The sequence below is a fragment of the Sus scrofa genome, chromosome 7 (assembly GCF_054392235.1).
Source record: "Sus scrofa isolate SSC_HxYL_T2T_F1_AM1 chromosome 7, Sscrofa_HxYL_maternal_Yorkshire_Landrace_v2.0, whole genome shotgun sequence".
NCBI classification, from domain to species: Eukaryota; Metazoa; Chordata; class Mammalia; order Artiodactyla; family Suidae; genus Sus; species Sus scrofa.
The window spans coordinates 28,509,642-28,529,317 of NC_139389.1; the positions used below are offsets into that span (position 1 = coordinate 28,509,642).

Genomic DNA, 19,676 nt, shown 5'->3' on the forward strand with positions numbered 1-19,676 from the left:
AAAGATGAAAGATATTATATATGTGTGGTAAAGAGCAAAGTAAACTATTAACCCCATTAGCATTAGGATGACTTATACTTTGGCGAGTGAACAGTCTTTGTTGTTAAAGCAGCCTGAACACGGCCCTGCCTCCGGGGGAGGGCGGTGAAGTTTGCCGTTTCTGTCCATCTTGCCAGTGTGCTCCTGTCCCCTGGAAAGTAATAACCCTGTCCTTTGTCACTGCCAGCCCTCTCTCCCTCCCAGTATGGACTCTAAGGGCGGGTACTCGGGGTGAGATAAGCTTTCTGGCCAGACCTTCTCAGGGCATTTCAGAGTCCAAGGTCCCTTGTTGCTGGTCCTGGAAGCTCCTGCGGCCTGGGCTGGGGCTCTGTCCCTGTGCCATCCCCCAACCCCCATGGGATCATTTCCGTAGTGAGCCCCTGGTGCCGACAGACCCAGGCACCGGGCCGAGTATCAGTCTTGGGTGTGCCACACAGGCCCCACTTCCAAGGTTAGAAAGGAGCCAGCCTGGAGTTCCCACTGTGGCTCAGCTGGTTAAGAACCTGACTAGTATCCATGAAGTTGTGGGTTTGATCCCTGGTCCCGCTCAGTGGGTTGAGGATCTGGCATTGCCACGAGCTGTGGTGTTGGTCTGGGACATGGCTCAGATCTGGCGTTGCTGTAGCTGTGGTGAAGGCAGGCAGCTGCAGCTCCAGTTTGACCCCTAGCCTGGGAACCTCCATATGCTGCAGGTGCGGTCTTAAAAAGAAACAACCAAAAGACACAGAGAACAAAAGACAGCCAGCCTGGAGAGTAGCACTTGTTCCAATTGTGGCTATTGAGTCCCTGCCTCTCTCTGCCCCCTCAGGGTTGTGTCAGCATTCCCAGACCTACCCTCCTTTTGCTGCTCTGATCAGACTGGTTCCTTCTTGATAACGGGGGTGAGTGTCCAGAGGGCAGGGCAGAGTGTGCTTTGTATGCCTTTTGCAAGTTTCAGTTTCAAAGAGCAGAAGGGGCCAGAGAAGGCGGATTCAACCGTTGGGGATCGTTTTGATGGGGGTGCCCATGGTCTGGCCTCTGCAGACCCCCCTGTAACCTGTGCCAGGCTCTGCCACTCTGCTGGGAGCTGCCTGCTTCTCAGCCACGAGGGACTCAGATCTGGAGCTGGAATTAGAGTTTGGGGCTCAGGCAATTAGCTTCAAGTGCAAAGTCTGAGGGCAGATCTGGGGCCTGCTGGGCTCCCTGAACCTTTTCCTGCTGCTGAGTTGAGAGACGCTTCAGAAGTCCCAGGCTTTCAAAGCAGGTGAGTTGGTTTTGAAGACGCGTGTGGGCCAAGAAGGGAAAGCAGGGAGCAGCTGGCCGGGAGGAGGAGGCTGAGCGAGTGGTGGGGCTGTGGGCCGGGCTGAGTGGGACTGGATAAGCTCTAAGAAGCCCAGGACAACCACAGCGAGGGTCGCACCTTCACTCGTTTATTTTAATGTTGTATCTGCAGCACCGACAGGCCCTGTTCCAAGTACAGGTAGTGACTCTACAAATTTATATTCAAGTGATTCTTGGTTAAAACCTTGGGGCACAGGAATTCCCTTTGTGGCTCTGTGGTTAACAAACCCGACTAGGATCCATGAGGATGGCGGGTTCAATCCCTGGCCTCACTCGGTGGGTTAATGATCCGGCATTGCTGTGAGCTGTGGTGTAGGTCACAGATACAGCTCGAATCTGGCATTGCTATGGCTGTGGTATAGACGGGCAGCTGCAGCTTCGATTGGAACCTTAGCCTGGGAACTGCCGTATACCTCAGGTGCAACCAAAAAATTAAAAACAACAACAACTAAAAAACCCCAAACAACCTTGAGGTGGAAGTGCCTTTCATATCTTTATTTTGCAGATGAGGAAACACACAGAGAAGGCCAAGGAACCTGACTAAGGTCATCACACAGAGAGTGGGCCAGCCCTGGGGAGAGGTCAGCAGTCAGCCCCCAGAATCTGGCCTTCCCAGGACCCTAAGCTGTGTCCTTCTCAACCCTGAACAGTAAGTGTTTGGGGATATTTTGTCTCTAAGCGCCAAGCTCTAATTCATTTTAGGAGTTCCCGTCATGGCGCAGTGGTTAATGAATCCGACTAGGAACCATGAGGTTGCGGGTTCGGTCCCTGTCCTTGTTCAGTGGGTTAACGATCCGGTGTTGCCTTGAGCTGTGGTGTAGGTTGCAGACGCGGCTCGGATCCTGCATTGCTGTGGCTCTGGCGTAGGCTGGTAGCTGCAGCTCCGATTAGACCCCTAGCCTGGGAAACTCCATATGCCGCGGGAGTGGCCCAAGAAATGGCAAAAAGACAAAAACAAACAAACAAACAAACCAAAAAACCTCTAATTCATTTTATCTCCTTGGCTGCTGTTTCCACTGGGCATTTCTGCTCCAGTGCAATCTTCTCCAAAGACAGTGAGGATGAGGGTTCGCCTGTTGGTGGGGATTGACCGGACACCTGGGTACCGGGCCACATCCCTGGTCCCTCGCAGGCAGGGCTGGGTGGGATTAAAATTCAGGGGAACCGAACAAGCAACTCGGGCAGCACAGCTGTGCCTGTGATGGGACCCAGGTTCTCCTTGAGGAGGATGTGCTTGGTCTCAGGCTTCTCAGTGATTCTTGGTCCCCTGGGGGCCACAGAACCACAGCAAGTAGGAGCGGACCTGCCCTTCATGGTGAGGGGCCTGAGTCTGGGCCGGTTGTCCTGGGGGGTCACTGGCAGTTGTGCCTAATGCAGAGATGGGGGATGGTTTCCTCCCGGGGCCCGGGGTGCTGAGGAAGGAAGTGCCTGGTTTTCTGGGCAGAGCGGGCTGTGCGGCAGGTGGGCTGGGCTGGGAAGGGAAGGAGTGTGCTTTTCCCCAGCCAACCTAGTGGTTGTCTAGCCCCACAGAGGCTTCCCCGGGGTGGGAGGAGCCCAGCTCGGTGCTTTCTTGGGGTCAGGGTGGTGGGGGCCTCACCCCGCAGTGGGGAGGCTGTGGTCCTGCTGGGGACAGTCGCCAGCCCTGGGCCCCGAGCTCCGGGTGGCCCTGCCTCCTGCCTTGTCTCTCTCTCAGCTCGGAGGAAATGGAGGATCTGTCCTGCTGCCCTGTGCTCTGCCGGCTCACCCCGCTGCTGCTCCTCATCCAGCTGCTCACTGGGGGCTCCCTAGGTGAGTGGTCCCCATCCCTCTTGCTGTGTCCTCTGGGGTGGGTGGCTCCCTGGGGGCTGGAGCCGGGCTGGTTCTCTCCATCGCCAGGGGGTGACCATTTTTCTCTGGAAAAATGACGATGCTCCCCAACTATTCATTATAATTAGACATTTAGGAAGAGTCTCTAAGCCATGATATGAGGGTAAGGACCCTGACAGTTGTCACATGAGGGATTTATGCAAGTTAACTGTCAGAAATGTGACAATACCTCTTCCCCCTAGTTTTTACTTCTCAGCTTTAGTGGTATTGAAGCTCTTACTCCTGCATTAATTCATTTCGTTCCCCATATATTTACAGGGTGTGGACTATGTGTCAGGTGCTCTTCTTGAATTCAGCAGACAGAATCCCTGGCTTTATAGACCTTCCAGTCTCACGGGAGGCACCGAGTAGTAAATGTGAGAGCAGGTGTAGGGGACAGTTTGCTGTAAGAGATGGGAGGTGGGGCAGTGAGGCAGGGCAGGCGGGCAGGCAGGGCTGTGGAGGTGGGACGCGGGCAGGCTGCAGTGTTCAGGGAGGCAGTCAGTGAAGACAGTGTGATGGGAACCAAGTCCTGGAGGGGCAGGGTTGGTGAGGCCGTGAGGCTCCCCTTGGGAGGATGGTTTCTTTTTTCCTTTTCTTTTGGCTTTTTAGGGCTGCACCGGCAGCATATGGAGGTTCCCAGGCTAGGGGTCAAATCGGATCTATAGCTGCCGGCCTACACCACGGCCACAGCCACGCAGGATCTGAGCCATGTGTGCAACCTACACCACTGCTCATGGCAACACCAGATCCTTAACCCACTGAGCGAGGCCAGGGATGGAACCCGCAACGTCATGGTTCCTAGTCGGATTTTGTTTCCCCTGAGCCACGACAGGAACTCCCAGGATGATGGTTTCTGCAGGAGAGAGCAGCCAGTGCGAAGCTGCCCGTGTGCCCGGGATGGCCGAGGAACCGTGGAGGCACATGTGGGCTGCCGCAGAGTGATCGAGAGGGAGAGAAGGAGGAGCTGGGGTCAGAGAGGCCCTGGGGTCACCCCGTCCCCAGAGTGGGCCTGTGGTCCACTGGGCAACCGAGGGGCCATGGCGAGGCTTTGAGCAGAGTAGGGACAAGATTGACAGGTGAGAAGAGCCTGCAGTTGTGGGAGTGGGGAGACCCAGGGGAGACTCCAGGGGAGAGAGGCTGGCGGCTCAGGCCACATTTGAGCAGCTGGGGAGGGGAGAAGTTGGTCTTTAGAGTCCGGTGGGGCTGTCCTGCAGAAGTCATGTCGTGTGCCATCCACCAGGCCTGAGAAAGTCACAGGCTCTGAGAAGGTAGTGTTGGGGTCAATCCTCTTTTTTTTTTTTTTTTTTTAAAAGAAGCGGAGATATGGGCAGTTGTAGGCCATCAGAGTGAAGGCCAGTTTTTAATGGAAATAGTACTTGGGTCTAGTTTTAACTTTTTTCTTTTTTCTTTTTTCAGGCCACACCTGTGGCACATGGACGTTCCCAGGCTAGGGGTCAGATTGGTACAGCAGCTGCCGGCCTACCTCACAGCCACAGCAAAGTAGCATCTGAGCCATGTCTGTGTACACCACAGCTCATGGCAACTCCAGATCCTTAACCCACTGAGTGAGACCAGGGATTGAACACGCATACTAGTCGGGTTAGGAACCCGCTGAGCCACAAGGGGAACTGTGGATCTAGTTTTTAGTCCACACATAATTTAGCCAAGGAGATAGATATGAGCACAGACAATAAAGTTGAGGGTGGCAGTGGGGAGTCCCTGGATGTGGCTGAATGATCAGGGAGTTCTGATCCGGGCCCCAGGTGTGCTCTTTGGTCAGGGTTCAGTCTTGTCCAAGAAGGACCAGGATAGAGCTGCGGTTCTCAACGTGTGGTTTCCGGAGCATCAGTATCAGCCTTTCAGGGACCTCTTTAAAAATGCACATCCTTTGGTCTTCCCAGACCATGAGAATCGGAAGTTCTGAGGCTTGGGCCCAGCAGCATGTGTTTCATAAGCCCCCTTGCTGATTCTGCTGCACGCTGACGGTTGCAGCCCCCCGAGTTAGAGTCCTCTGTGAAAAGATGTGACGAAGGAGCACAGATAGATGAGGGATTCTCTTTGTGATCATCTGTGGGTGACAGCATTGCAGTCAGAAGATCTTGCTCAGATTCAGAATCATCACAGCTCCACCCATCAGGTCAGGGTTCATCTCGTCCAACACCTGTCGCCCGCCTGCCTGGGCCTTCCCACCAGATGGCGTGTGCTCCCTTCGCTCAGTCTGTGTTTCTGTTTCTCACTCCCATGTCTGTGTCCACAGAGGAGTTCTCGGTGCTTGGGCCCTCGGGTCCCATCGTGGCAGTTCTCGGTGGGGATGCCGTGCTGTCCTGTCGTGTGTTCCCGGCCATGAATGCCGAGGACATGGAGCTGAGGTGGTTCCGTTCCAAGTTTTCAGAAGCCGTGTTCATCTATCAAAACCGAGAGGAACAGAGTGAACAACAGATGGGTTGTTACGCCGGGCGGGCCTCGCTGGTGAGGGACCTCCTCTCCCAGGGAGAGGCTGCCATACTCATCCGCCAGGTCCAGGTTTCTGACAATGGGCTGTACACCTGCTTCTTCCGAAAGGGGGACTTCCATAAAGAGGCCAGTTTGGAGCTGAAGCTGGCAGGTTGGTGACATGGAAACTAGGTCAGAGTCCTGGAGTGTGGGGGTGGGAGGCACCTAAAGGTGGAACTCAGCCCTTCATTTATTACAAGAGGAATGGAGGCTCTTTGGTCCATTCCTTCATAAAATGCAAATATATGGGGCCCCTACTACGTGTCTGTTCCTTTTCAAAACACCTGGGATACATCAGAAACCTAACAAAGATACTGTTCTCATGAATTTATCGTCCCTCCTGCAGGTGTGGGTTCTGCCCCTGAGGTGCGCATCACAGGGCCCGAGGAGGACGGGGTCCGCGTGCTGTGCACGGTCTCGGGGTGGTTCCCGAAGCCCCAGGTGCAGTGGAGGGGGGTGAGCGGAGAGAAGTTCCTGGCGTTCTCCGAGGCCCACACCCAGGACGCGGAGGGGCTGTTCAGCGTGGAGGCCGCCCTAGTGGTGCGAGACCGCTCCGTGGGCAACGTGACCTGCTCCGTCCTCAACCCTGTCCTGGGCCAGGAGAAGGCCATGGCCATTTTCATCCCAGGTCAGTGCTGCTGCCCGCTTCCAGTGGGCCTTCCTGAGTGTACTGGGCTGGGCAGCCCTGGGCCGTGGCTCTGACGGGGTCTCTGGCTGGGCTGTAGAGCCCTTCTTCCCCCAGGCCTCTCCCTGGAAGGTGGCTTTCTTGGTGAGCCTGACTGTGCTGATGCTCCTCGTCCTTGGGGCTGGATGTTACATCAGGAGAGAACATTCCATCAAGTTGCGGGAGATGGAAGAAAAGAGGCATCTGTGGCAGGCTAAGGAGGAGGCCCGGCAGACAAAGGAGAAGGCGCTACAGGACAGAGGTGAGGCTGGACAGCAGCCAAGGCTGGCGAGGGTGGCAGCCTGTGCTAGAGGGACAGGAAGACCACAGGGCCGAGTCCAGGGCTCCAGGGAAATCCAGGGCCCTTGGCCCAGGGCAGGTGTCTGGGGAGATCCGGGGAGCCGTGGAGGCTCGGATGGGTGGAGTTGGAACTTCACCCAGGTTACATACCGAGCGGTGTTTTGTTGTTGCTGTTGTTGTTTTGTCTTTTTGGCCATGCCTGTGGCATGCAGACGTTTCCAGGCCAGGGACTGCACCCACACCACAGCAGCAACTCGAGCTGCTGCAGTGACAGCACTGGATCCTTAACTTGCTGAGCTACCAGGGAACTCCCAGAGAGGTTGTTTTTTTGTGGATTCGTTTCTTAGGGATGGGAACTCATTTTTTTTTTTTTTTCACTTTCTTTCAGCTGAACTCCAGGCACAGCTCAGTAAGTTCTGCTTTTCCTTCTGTGCTCTGTGCATCCCCTTTGAAGGAGACTTTCTGGTTCTTAGCTCACCTGTTTCCTGTGTGTTCCTTTCAGACTGGAGGAAAGACGTGTACCTGGCTGGTGAGTGAGTCTCCAGATGGCCCTGGGTTTCCTGTCCTACCTGCGCCAAGGCGTCCCCCTCTTTGTGTCTGTCTAGACACCCACACACTTCCCTGGGGTGGAAGTGGAGGCTGGGGAAGGCAGAACCCAGCACCACGGGCTCTCCTGGATCTGGGCTGCTGTTTCCCACCCAGTGCTTGGGAGCCTGGATGTGACGGTGACTCCCGGGTCCGCATGCATGTTGGGTCTTGTTCCAACTCTGACGGACCCACCTTCTTGATAGTTTTCTAGCCTTGTGTGCATCTGGTTTTCAGCCAGCACCTGGAAGCCAGAAGCCAGCTTCTCTGAGACTTCAGTCTTCAAGGGGCTCTCTACATAAAGAGGGCGATTACGTTTAGGAGCGCCCCCTCCTGCCCGTAGCCCAAAAGCCCATCCAGGGAGAGTCTGTTTTCTCTCGTTCCTGAGGGTGAGGATTGAAGAGTGCTGGAGGGGCTGACCGGGCTGACCATACATGGGGAGGCCATGGGATGGGCGTTGATTCCCCAGAATAGTCTCTTCTTTCTCCCACGAAATCGAATGAGCCACTTTTAGCCCAGAGCTCACCTCACCTCTCTGTCCTTACGTAATTCCCAGTTCAAGTTATTTCCCAAATGTATCTTTGCCAGAACAAGGCTAGATAAGAGAATTCTTTCTTAAAAGAATGGAGTCATTTATGTTTTCTCCCTTTGGATCCTTTGTGGCAAAAGCGAATGCAGATAGCATCAGAATTTTTGAGGTTTATGAGGCACAGAGCAGCTAAGTGACTTGCCAAGTGTCCCACGGGGCAGTGGGACAGTGGTGGCCCTCAGTCTGTAATGCTGGCCTCCCGATTGTGGTCTAGGGAAGTTCCCAGAACACCTGGTGTCTGTACGTGGCAGGAGTCCCCTCCCCTCTGGCCTCTTCCCCACTGGCATAGCCTCCCCTGCAGAGCAGGCTGCTGTGGCTGAGGTCTCACCAGGGTGTGTTCCCTTTCAGGCTGGAAGAAGGCCCAGCTGTATGCAGGTAAGTGGCTGTGAGTTCCTGGGGCCTCCACTCCCCAGGCTGGACTCTGCCCCCTTCTCCACCAGGGTGGGGTGGGTGTTCCTGGTCTCCCTGCCACTTTTGTAGCCTCCATCTGGAGACTGCAGGGCCTCCTCCTTGGGAACCCACCTCTGCCTCCATTCTGGCCCATCCTCCACTGTTAGGGTGAGCGACCGCCTCCCGAAGCACCTGATCCAGTGGGGCTTCTCGCTGGTGCAGTGACAGTGGGGAGGGGCATTGTGAGGAGGGCAGGCAGCAGGGAACGACTGTGTGGATCAGGACTCACTGACCTCCAGAAGATTTCGGGGATGGTGCTCGCCTGCTTAGGACTCGGGTCTTCCCAAGGGGACCCTGGGCTCTTGATCCCTCTTGCTCTCAAGTTCCTCCACTTTTTGGGTCTGGTTTTGGTGTTCCCATTTCTTCTTGGTCCTCTGGGATATTGGCCCTCTCTCTGCTTCCTCATGTCCAGGCTGAGTTTCTTCCTGCAAGCCTCCTGGGTTGCTGAGAAAGTAAGTTTCTCTAGAGCAGGTATCCTGAGTGTGTGGTCCAGAACCTCTGGGATGTTTATGGACTCCTGGGGTGAGGGTCTGTGAAAGATTGGAAATTATATGTCATCTCCTGTGTATATGTTTGTGTGACAGGAGCAAAGACAGAACAACCGTCATCTCTCCATTTCAGAGAATTCTGTGTTTGCTAATGGGCTTCTTAGGGGCAGCGTGTGAAGACTGGGCAAAAAGAAACGTAGAGGAGTCAACATTGTTTTCCCCAGAAAGGGTGAGGCGCAAACCAGGGAAGACAGACCAGGAGGAGGAAGAGAGGAGGCGATGAGGAGGAAGTCAGGGGTCTGAGATGTGTCTTACAGAGATTCGGGGTGGCTTGAAGTGGTGGAAGAGAAACCGCAAGAAACAGCCATGGTGGATGGAGTTAGGGAGCACCCAGAGGGTGTGCAAGTTATCTGGATGCGGGAAGTGTAATCAACTCCTTGATATCTCTTTGAGAAATTTCAGTTCAGACACAGCTATTTTTAAACCATTTTGCAGTAACCCTTTTTTTTTTTGGTCTTTTTATAATGATTTTAATTTTTTCCATTATAGCTGATTTACTGTGTTCTGCCAAATTTCTACTGCACAGCAAGGTGACCCAGGCACACATACATGTATACATTCTTTTTCCTGCATTATCATGCTGCATCACAAGTGACCAGACGTAGTTCCCAGGGCTGTACAGCAGGATCTCATTTCTTACGCATTCCAAAGGCAATAGTTTGCATCTATTAACCTCATAATCCCAGTCCCTCCCAGTCCCTCCCAGTCCCTCCCCTCTCCCTCTTGGCAACCCCAAGTCTGTTGTCCATGTCCATAGTTTTCTTTTCTGTGGAAAGATTCATTTGTGCCATATATGAGATTCCAGATATAAGTGAAATCATGTGGTAGTTGTCTTTCTCTTTCTGGTTTACTTCCCTGAGTATGAGAGTCTCTATTTCCATCATGTTGCTGCAAATGGCATTATTTTGTTCTTTTTTATGGCTGAGTAGTATTCCATTGTGTATATATACACTATATCTTCTTAGTCCCGTCATCGGTGGATGGTCATTTAAGGTGTTTCCACGCCTTGGCTATTGTGACTAGTGCTGCAGTGAACATGCAGGTGCATGTGTCTTTTTCAAGGCAAGTTTTGTCTGGATATATGCCCAAGAGTGGGATTGCTGGGTCATGTGGTAGTTCTATGTATAGTTTTCCAAGGTCCCTCCGTACTGTTTTTGGTAGTGGTTGTACCAATTTACATCCCCACCAACAGGGCAGGAGGGTTGCAATAACCATTTAACTGATTTTGCCTCTGATAATGAGACCATCCCCACCTTCGTGTAGTGGTCGGGGCAGGAGTGTGGTCTGGTGTGTCCCAGGGCAGTGTAGGCTTGTCCAGAGGACCTTCCGCTGTGGGGTGAGTTAAAACTCTGTACCTTTTGAGCCTGTGTCACATGCCCTCTTCCTACTTAGAATGTTATTGTCTAAGAATTTAGACTGAGCGACGGGGATAAACCAAGGGGTGAAAAGCCTGGTACTGGATTTGAGAGGGGGTGAGGATTGCACCTTAGGGCTTCTTACTGATGCTCCTGAGGATTTCCATATTAAGCATGAGGATCAGATAGTTTTCTTTTACCATCTCCCCTTACCTGTTACATTACAGAGCATATGCTTTCATGTATACCTTGTCTGCCCTTGTATTTTGTAAGGAGAAACCCCAGTATGCTAGAATCAACTCTTTCCCATTGACAGGTTCATAGAATGAGGGGGACAAATATCTCATCTCTTTTTACTCATAATATTGGAAAGGCAGGAATTCCCTTGTGGTGCAGTGGGTCAGGGATCCAGCATTGTCCCTGCAGCGGCTCAGGTCCCTGCTGTGGCAGGGATTTGATCCTTGGCCCAGGTGAGGGCAAAAAACATGGAGAAACCGTTTGTCCTTTAGTGATTTGCTGTGGAAATTAAGTGAAGAATTGTATCCCACTCAAGATATTGTGGAATCTCACAATTAAATGCCCACTCTCTTTTCTCCTCCTCCCCCTTCTTCTTCTTTCATAATCTCTCTCATTTGTGATAGAGAAATTTATAGCTGGGTATTAAGTAGCGTCTTTGTGAAGAACAAGTAAATTAAAGTTAATTTTTTCCTCAAAGGGTCTCATGGTCCATGTTATGTGATCTTATTTCCATCAAGCAAATCAGCAGCGATGGAAAGGCCAGCTTCTGCATGACCTTTCATTAAGTGGGAATGGTCGTAACAAATTTACACCCTAATGTGCAAGACAATACCATTTACGTATTTCTATAAATGTTCTAATTTTATTCCCAACTGTGCACTCTGGTGGAGGCAACAGCGCTATAAGTGCGGGCCTTTCAGGGTGCCATGACTTATATAAGCCTTGCTTTGCTTCCTTTCTTCTTCCCAAAAGCGAGTATGGAGGTTGGAAGAGATTCTGCGGCCTTGGGTCAGTGAGGGAAAAGGGTGCTCTGCTCTCCTCCTAGTCGTATCGGGTCATCACCCTGGGGAGACTAACCTGATCTGATTCTCTTTTTTAATTGAATTTTTCTTTTATTTTAGCTTTGCATGCTTTAGTGATGAATCCTTCAGAAGAAAGAACCACTCTTTAGGAGTTAGAATTACTACTATTTTTATTATTGTGCATTTCCTAAGGAGATGGGCAAGCTACTTTTGTTTCTGACTGTCAGAATTTTATGAATTGCCAGTTTGAAATATTCCGGGGAAAATAACATCTCACATTCTGCAATGGGCCTCATATATATATGTATATGTATGTGTATATATATGTATTTTTTTGTAATTTTGTTTATTTATTTATGTTTTTATTAAAGTATAGTTGATTTACAATTTTTCTTCAATCTCTGTTACATGGTGAAGTGACCCAGTCCCACTCATTTCCCTGTGCTGTACAGTAGGATCTCATTGCCCATCCATTCCAAATATAACAGTTTGCATCCAATCCCCCACCGCAAATGTCCAACCATTCCACTCCCTCCCACTTCCCACCTGTGAACCCCAAGTCTTCTCTCCTTGGCCATGATCTGCTTCTGGTGTTTTTTTTTTTTTTTTTTTTCAGTAGGATATCAGTTCCATATTTTAGATCCCACAAATAAGCGGTATCATATGGTATTTGTCTTTTTCTTTCTTGCTTTGGAACTAGAGATTCTGAAGTAAGCCAGGAAGAAAAAGACCCATGTGGTTCTTAAGATCCCTGGTTTGGGGTCTGCTGAGGAGCGGCAGGTCCTGTGTAGCTATTTGGGCACTGTTGTTTCCTCTCTACCCTTGACCCCATCTCAGAGTCCTTAATCACACCTGTAAAGTTCCCTTTGACACAACATATGCACATGTTCTGTGGTTTGGAACACGGACATCTTTAGGGGCCTCCACAGGGAGGTTCTCCTGGAAGCTTACAATCTTTCTGGGCAATTATAAGGGGATGCAGATGACCAGATTGAATATTTGGGGTTCTCCCTTACATTTAGGGATGTTTTTGCTCCACTGCCCTGTGAAAAGGGGGAAGAGAATTCACTGGTGCCTTTCCCCTCACCGAATGTATGTCTTCCCTTGAAAAATCTCTCTCCTTTCCTTGAAATCTCTCTGTTGCTTCCTAACTGGGTAGGTTTTCACTGATGTTGCATCTTGAATTCTCTGCACTAATGGTTCATAGTCATCCTCTGAGTTAAATCAGTCAAGTTGTGTTCTCTCAACTGCTGGCCTAGTGGTAACCTGCACATTTAGCTCAATTAGTTTTTGATCATTCAATGGAAGCCTTGGAAATTTTGACCTCTTCAGTTCTTTAAAATTCTGGCTTTCAGGATGGGTCTGTGGCTAGGGACTTGAGAAAGCACTATTTTGCAGTGAAATCTGGGCAGTAACCTTTATGTTCAAACTGATATCAAGCCTCTTAATTGTTCAGTATTAAAGTCTAAAGCTAAAGGCTTAGCTTTCATGAGAAGCAGCAGTATGATGGTTGTGTGTGTGTGTGTGTGTGTGTGTGTGTGTGTGTGTGTGTATGTGTGTGAGAAAAGAAATCTGCATCAGTTGAATGTTTCCAAAATCTTTTCCCCCATAACTCTCTTGTTTGTATGTTTCAGAAGACTAAGCAGAAGACTGATATGTGTAGTCTCTGCAAATCTCTGAGGTGAAACCTGTGGTTCTCTTGTAGATTGGAGGACGGAGAAGTTCCAGCCCCGTGAGTGACTTTGTGCTCATTCTGGGTGTTCCTGCTGCAGCCCCCGTGGCCTCTCCTTTAGTTCTCAGTGGTGATATGGAGGCTGGCACCATCAACGGTGGTGGGGTGGGGTGTGGGGTCATAGTCACACAATTGGGGCTGGAGGGTGTGGCTGATGTTGGCTGCTAAAGACATTCTTCAGCTTTTGGAGACTGGGCTGGTCCTCACGGGTCTTGTGACATATTTAAACCTAAAATTGGTTTTGTGGTTCCTTTTATTTTGGCCTTTTAGGGCCACATTTGTGGCATCTGGAAGTTCCCAGGGTGGGGGTTAAATTGGAGCCTCAGCTGCTGGCCTAAGCCACAGCCAAGCCATGTCTGGAACCTACATCACAGCTCACGGCAATGCCATCCTTATTCCACTGAGCAAGTCCAGGGATTGAACCTGCATCCTCATGGATACTAGTCAGGTTTGTAACCTGCTGAGCCACAACAGGTACTCATTTTTTTTGGTCCTTTTTGCTTGGAGGCCATGGGGTTGAATCACATGTTTCTAATCTCGGGGGGCTTAGCCTTCCCCCCACGCAGCTGAGAGTCAGGGATGGGCGTGGTTGTGTGTTCTTGTTATGGGGCAGGGGAGGGCCTTGCATGATGCAGCTTTCTCTGCAGAGCCTGTCACTCTGGATCCAGGATCTGCCGCTTCAAGCCTTGTAGTCACCCATGAAAAGACGAGTGTGACCAGGAAGAACACTGGTGTGAACCCAGGAGACATGGACAGTGTGTTGGGCTTTGAGGACATCTCATCAGGGCGCTGGTACTGGGAGGTGGAGATCAAGGATGGAGATGGATGCGAGTGGGCTCTGGGGGTCTGTAGGAAAGATGTGAAACGGGAAGGTTGGTGTAAAGAATGCCCAGAAAAGGGGTTCTGGCTTGTGGGGAAGTTTAGTGATAAATATTTTGTCCATACTGCACAATACACTGAGCTATCCCTTCGCCAGGTTCTCCACAGGGTGGGGGTGTTCCTAGACCATGAGGAAGGGGATGTCTCCTTCTATAACATGACTGATGGCTCCCACATCTTCTCCTTCACTGGGGTTTCCTTCTCTGGGGCTCTCTGTCCCTACTTCAAACTTAGGGCAGGAGATGTGTCTCTGACCATCTGCTCCAAGGTGGGAGGGTCTGAGGGGCTCCCTGTGCCCCTTAATGATTCTTGCCTGGAGGGGCCTGTGAGCCTCCCAGGGGAGGAGATCAGCTCAGGCTCTGGTGCTGATGCTCCCCCAGGGGCTGAGTCTCCATTACTCCCCTGCAACCCCGAGGCTGTGTCCCCATAGGTCCCATCACTGTCCCAGACCCCTCGCTGTGGCTCTTCCTGGAGCTGCAGACTCCAGGTGACAAAGGCCTCTGAGGTGATTTCTGGATGGCTGGAGTCTTGGCTTCTTGATCTGGAAGCAGATTCCTGGGTGTGTGTTTATGAGAATAGTCAGTTCGTGCTTTATGCTCAGCCAGCAGATTATAAAAGTTGACTCTTTGAGCTGGTTTGGGGATAGGCAACATCTGACTGTGGGAAGTTGTATTTCCTTTGGTAATGAAAAATATGTCATTTGGACATGAAAGGTGATGAGGGCTTGAACCACTCAGCAGAAGAAAATGGAGTTCACTTGTTCTAATTTGAGTTTTTGCAGAAGAACCCAGAGGATACTGGTTGGTCCCCAGCTCTATGCTGAGGGATCTGAACTGTCACATCAGGAAAGCCGGCCATCCAGAATTTTCCAGGGAAATGTGTGGCTGATGGACTTTCAAGGCGTCTAATATTTTATGTATTTCTTATTCTGAGATGGAGAAAACACCCACACATCCCAAAGAACAGTGAATTTCGGTAACCTGTGAAGAACTTGTGTTGTGCTCATTTCAGGAAGTAAGGAAAAGGATCTGGGTTTTAAATATCTGTCAACAGCAGGTGCAAAAAAGAGAATTGCTATCTGAATTAAGAGTAAATGAAGAAGAGACTTTGCAGAGGCAGTGTGAATTGCAGAAACCTTGAAGCACAGCACAGAGCCAGTTATCAATGTGTCGCCTCTCAGTTCTTCTAAGTCCAGTGGTAAAGGTTAGTGGAAAACCTTAGCAAACCAAAGGAAGCAGGACTACTGAGGACTCAGACCTTTGGGAATGAAGACGTGGTCACTGCACCAGGTGGAGAACTCTGACCTGTGGGTCTGGGTGCGAAGACAGGGAATGGGAAGTGGAGGAGGCAGTCATGGACGTTGACTCTGATTTGCGATCCATTCCAGAAAGAGGATGTTGATAGCTTTGCTTATTTTCTCTGTCTTAATGTGTGTGTGTTGTTTGTATTTACTATCCATTTTCTCCCTCTTTCTTCTTCTTTTAGAAGAAAGAAGACTTTCCTTCAAGTTGTTAGACTTTTATTCAAGTTGTTGGAGGTTATGTGTATTATGCTACAGTCTTCAGGTCACAGAATAGTCAAGGACATTGGGACTGCATTTGAGGAGTAAATAGGAGAGTGGCATTGGATGCATTGTCTGGGACTGTCTGTCTCCTCATTTTGGGCAAGGGGCAAGAACTTCATTTGTATGGGTAGCTCTGTCTTGGTGGGTGAGAAGGCAGGGTTGTGGTGTGGTGTTAGTGGAAGTGCAAATGTGTGTAAAATGGTGTGTGTGGAAGCTGAGTGACCCAAGGTGTGGACTGTGCTTATTATCGGGTGTCTTGCCTCTTGGTCCCAAAGTCACCCTGTATTTGCCCTGCTTTGTGATACCGGAGCTGAACCCCATAACCTCTTGGTTCTGCCTGGCACGGTGTCAGTCTCTGGAAGGGACCCTGTACCCCATAGCAGAGGATGGGCTTCTCTTGCCGGTCTGGAGCTTTTCTTTTGATCCTATGATGTGATAGTGTCCTGCAGTTCACTATCTGTCACTTTTGCTGAATGTGCCTGGCATTGCAGCAGGCTGTCCCAGAGGCTTGCTTCCCATGGAATCTTTTTGTTTCTTCTTTCTTCTTTCCTTTCTCCCTTTCCTTCTTTCCTTCTTTCCTTCTTTTCTTCTTTCCTTCCTTCCTTCCTTCCTTCCTTCCTTCCTTCCTTCCTTCCTTCCTTCCTTCCTTCCCTCTTTCTTTCTTTCTTTCTTTCTTTCTTTCTTTCTTTCTTTCTTTCTTTCTTTCTTTCTTTCTTTCTTTCTTTCTTTCTTTCTTTCTTTCTTTCCTTTTTAGGGCCACATTAGGGGCACATGGAGCTTTCCAGGCTAGGGGTCCAATCAGAGCTGTAGCTGCTGCCCTACACCACAGCCACAGCAACTCAGAGCCGCATCTGCAACCCACACCACAGCTTACGCCAGTGCCAGATCCTTGGCCCACTGAGCAAGGCCAGGGATCAAACCTGCATCCTCATGGATGCTCGTCAGATTTGTTAATGGCTGAGCCGTGACAGGACCTCCCTTCCCAGGGAATCTTTCAGAGCTCCAGTGGGACGTTTCCTGCCCATCAGCTTGGCCTGTGGCTCGTTGGTGACCTTCTTTGCCTGCCAGGAGACCACAGTCCCCCTTTCCCCATAAGCTCTGAATGAAGTTTCTTTCCCAAATGTCTGTCTTCCTTGGGTTTCTGCCTGTGCCCTAGAGGGAGTCTGCTCCCCATAGCTGCTATTTCTGGCTTTCTTTTCTGCTTTGTGAGTTAACTTTTGCTAGTTTATAGTTCTTTATCTCAGTTTATCTCGTTCAGCTGACTGATGTGCTTTCTGTCTCCTGACTGGACTCTGACTGATGCAAACATCTGAACTGCAGTGTGGCTTGGAGGATGACACTGCACGGCCCCCACTGCACATTTATTTTTTCTTGAAAATGTGTATCAACTTTTATTTTTATTTTTTCTTACTCAATGAATTTATTACATTTGTAGCTGTACAATGATCATCACAATCCAATTTTATAGGATTTCCATCCCACAACCCCAGAGCATCCCCCCACCCCCAGACTGTCTCCTTTGGAGACCAGAAGCTTTTCAAAGTCTGTGAGTCAGTATCTGTTCTGCAAAGAAGTTCATTCTGTCCTTTTTTCAGATTCCACAGAGGCATTGACAAATTTATTGAAATTGTTCCCCCCGGAATAAGTCAAACGAATATACTCTTGGAGTCCTTGTGTGGATGTAAGCATTCTGTATGTTAATATAGTTTCAGTTATATTTATCCCTCCTTCCATTTATTTTGAACCTTCCTGACACTATACTACTTTTGGACAAGCTATGGGCATATTTCCTTTGATGCAGTGCGAAAAGGAAGATATTCATATGCTGTGAATTATCCACACAACAGGGAAGTAATCTTTAGACACGTGGACCAGCTGTCTAAGTAATTCCAGAAGGAATGATTAAAGTCTTCAGTGTGGTAGAGCTTTGTCGGAATTGCCTGACGTAAGTGTCATGGCTGTGTACGTTTTGTGCTGTTTCCTTGAAATTTTATTGGTCAAAGTTGCAGATGCTTTTCTGTGCCTTTTATTATTGTTTAGGAAAACATTGAATTATACAGAAAGTACTACTCACTCTCTGGTTGTATTTGCTATTCAAAAAAACCCCACATCTTTTATTTATTTGTTCTTATTCTCATTATTATTTTTTGGGCTGTGCCCGCAGCATGCGGAAGTTCCTGGGTAGGGATCTAACCCGTGCTACAGCTATAACCAGAGCCACAGCAGTGAGAATGCTGGATCCTCAACTGCTGGAGCCACGAGCGAACTCCAAAAAAATGCGTCTTTTAGTACCTCCTCAACTATTATCCAAGCAGTTGTTTCCTGTATTGCTAAGAAACATTGTTCAAGGCCCGGGAATAGGTGAAACGTTGGGAGTCATTTCTTTTTTGTGTCATCCTAGGGCATTAAGACTCATACAAACCTTTGTTATTATCTAGGGGAGAACATCAGTGTTGCCTTTGGCTTTCAAGTTTAACCATTGGCTCCTTTCCTGTGATGTATAGTTGTCTGTTCAGCAGAGAAGATCACTCTAAATGTTACAGTGTAATTGTCCATTAACCACTTGCCCCTCCTCAACTTGGAATACTTATTTCAAACTGCCTTTTCTGGTGGATGATCAATGCCACGTTTTCAAAATGCTGTCTGAACCTAACTTTACATTGTACCAATGCCATGATTGATTAATTCATTGAATAAATTCGTAGATTTATACATGGTCGAGAGACATGTTTATGACTTTGTGGAAATTTTACAATACCTTTTACTTTAAAAAACATGGGTTTTATTAAAAAAACTATTAAATTTAAGTATAGAATTTTTTATACTTGGTAAAAGATGAATACATTATGAAAATCCCATGTGGGGCGTTCTCGTCATGGCTCGGCAGTAATGAACACAACTAGTATCCATTAGGACTCAGGTTTGATCCCTCGTCTCGCTCAAGCTGGTTAAAAATCTGGTATTGCCTTGGGCTGTGGAGTAGGTCGCAGACGTGGCAGCTACAGCTTCAACTGGATCCCTAGCCTGGAGACTTCCATATGCTGCACCTTTGGCCTTAAAAAGAAAAAAAAAAAAAACCCGATGTGATAAGTGTAGAAAATAGGAGGTAATGAAATGAAATATGAGTTATAACTTAGTAACTTCCCCCCGCAGATTGGAAGAGAAGCCTGCAGAGAGGATAATACTTTTCCTGGATTACCCAAAAGTGTTGGGGTTTGGATCTTTATCTGAAATAGAAAGCTGCTTATACTCGTGGATCCCTTTCTCATTTTATTAGCTTGCTCATCCATACAGCTGAGTACCCTCCACCATCCATTTAATCAACAAGTCCTTGGCCAGCATTTCCACTGCCTCGATCTGTGAAATTTGACAGTTGTCCCTCACCTTCTACACTCATCTTTCGTTTTTTCTTTTTTCTTTTTGTGGTTTGTCTTTTGAGGGCCACACCCACGGCATATGGAGGGTGCCAGGCTAGGGGTCTCATCAGAGCTGTAGCTGCTGGCCTACACCACAGCCACAGGAATGCCAGATCCTTAACCCACTGAGGGAGGCCAGGGATCGAACCTGCAACCTCATGGTTACTTGTCGGGTTTGTTAACCACTGAGCCACAACGGGAACTCCCTACACTCATCTTTCTGACTCTGGTCTCGGGAGGGTGTCTGTGATGGAGTGTGGAATTTAGCCAGGGGGACAGGAGCCCCCAGAAGGAAGGTCAGGGGAGGTTTGGGAGAGTCAGGGTGTTTCCTCCTGAGGCCTCCTCCCCAAATGGCTTTTGTTTCCCCTCATTGGGACCCCCGTGTCCTCCCACCACACAAAATTTTGTGGAGAAGATTCCATGTCGCTTGGGTTAGTCCTAGACGAGACATCTTTCCCTGGGCACTGGGGGAGTTCTCTGGCTTAGCTTTCACTTCCACTGGTTCCATCTTCTTGATTCTCTTCTTTCTTTCTTTTCCTTCCCCTAATTTCCAACCCCTCTTGTACCACATGGCCTTTCCAATGAGGGTGGGGTGATGCTGTACTAATCCTGGGGTGATCAAGGTGATCACCCATGTTCCAGCTAAAACCATTGTCTCAGGTACCACCAGAGGTGTGAATCCCACATTTGGGAATGACGGGGAATACTGCCACTCAGCACTTTACAAAGCTCCTCTGAGAGGAGCACTGTGATAAAGGGCACACGACCCATCTGATCCTCTGTGCACCTAAGCCTGATTAGGCCAGGCTAGCAGAAAGCTAGGGCCCCTGCCACTTCCTCTCATTCTGTCTGAA

At 49.5% G+C, this 19,676-nt stretch overlaps 1 protein-coding gene across 2 annotated transcripts; it reads left to right on the forward strand.

Moving 5' to 3' along the window:
* The first annotated feature begins 974 nt into the window (after positions 1 to 974).
* LOC100155579 (butyrophilin-like protein 1) lies at positions 975 to 18,118 on the forward strand. Of its 2 annotated transcripts, XR_014809162.1 has the most exons (13): positions 975 to 1,282; positions 1,865 to 2,008; positions 3,053 to 3,147; positions 5,465 to 5,812; positions 6,047 to 6,328; positions 6,426 to 6,626; positions 7,053 to 7,073; positions 7,167 to 7,193; positions 8,187 to 8,213; positions 8,701 to 8,740; positions 8,873 to 9,005; positions 12,866 to 12,963; positions 13,611 to 18,118. XR_014809162.1 is itself a non-coding variant. In XM_021098468.2 (11 exons), the coding sequence occupies exons 3-11, from the start codon at positions 3,063 to 3,065 to the stop codon at positions 14,270 to 14,272; spliced, it is 1,680 nt and encodes a 559-aa protein (XP_020954127.2). In that variant the 5' UTR covers positions 975 to 1,282; positions 1,865 to 2,008; positions 3,053 to 3,062; the 3' UTR covers positions 14,273 to 18,118. The 2 variants fall into 2 exon arrangements, 1 of the variants encoding a protein (XP_020954127.2); XM_021098468.2 differs by lacking the exons at positions 8,701 to 8,740; positions 8,873 to 9,005 and having other exon boundaries at positions 12,937 to 12,963.
* Positions 18,119 to 19,676: the final 1,558 nt, after the last annotated feature.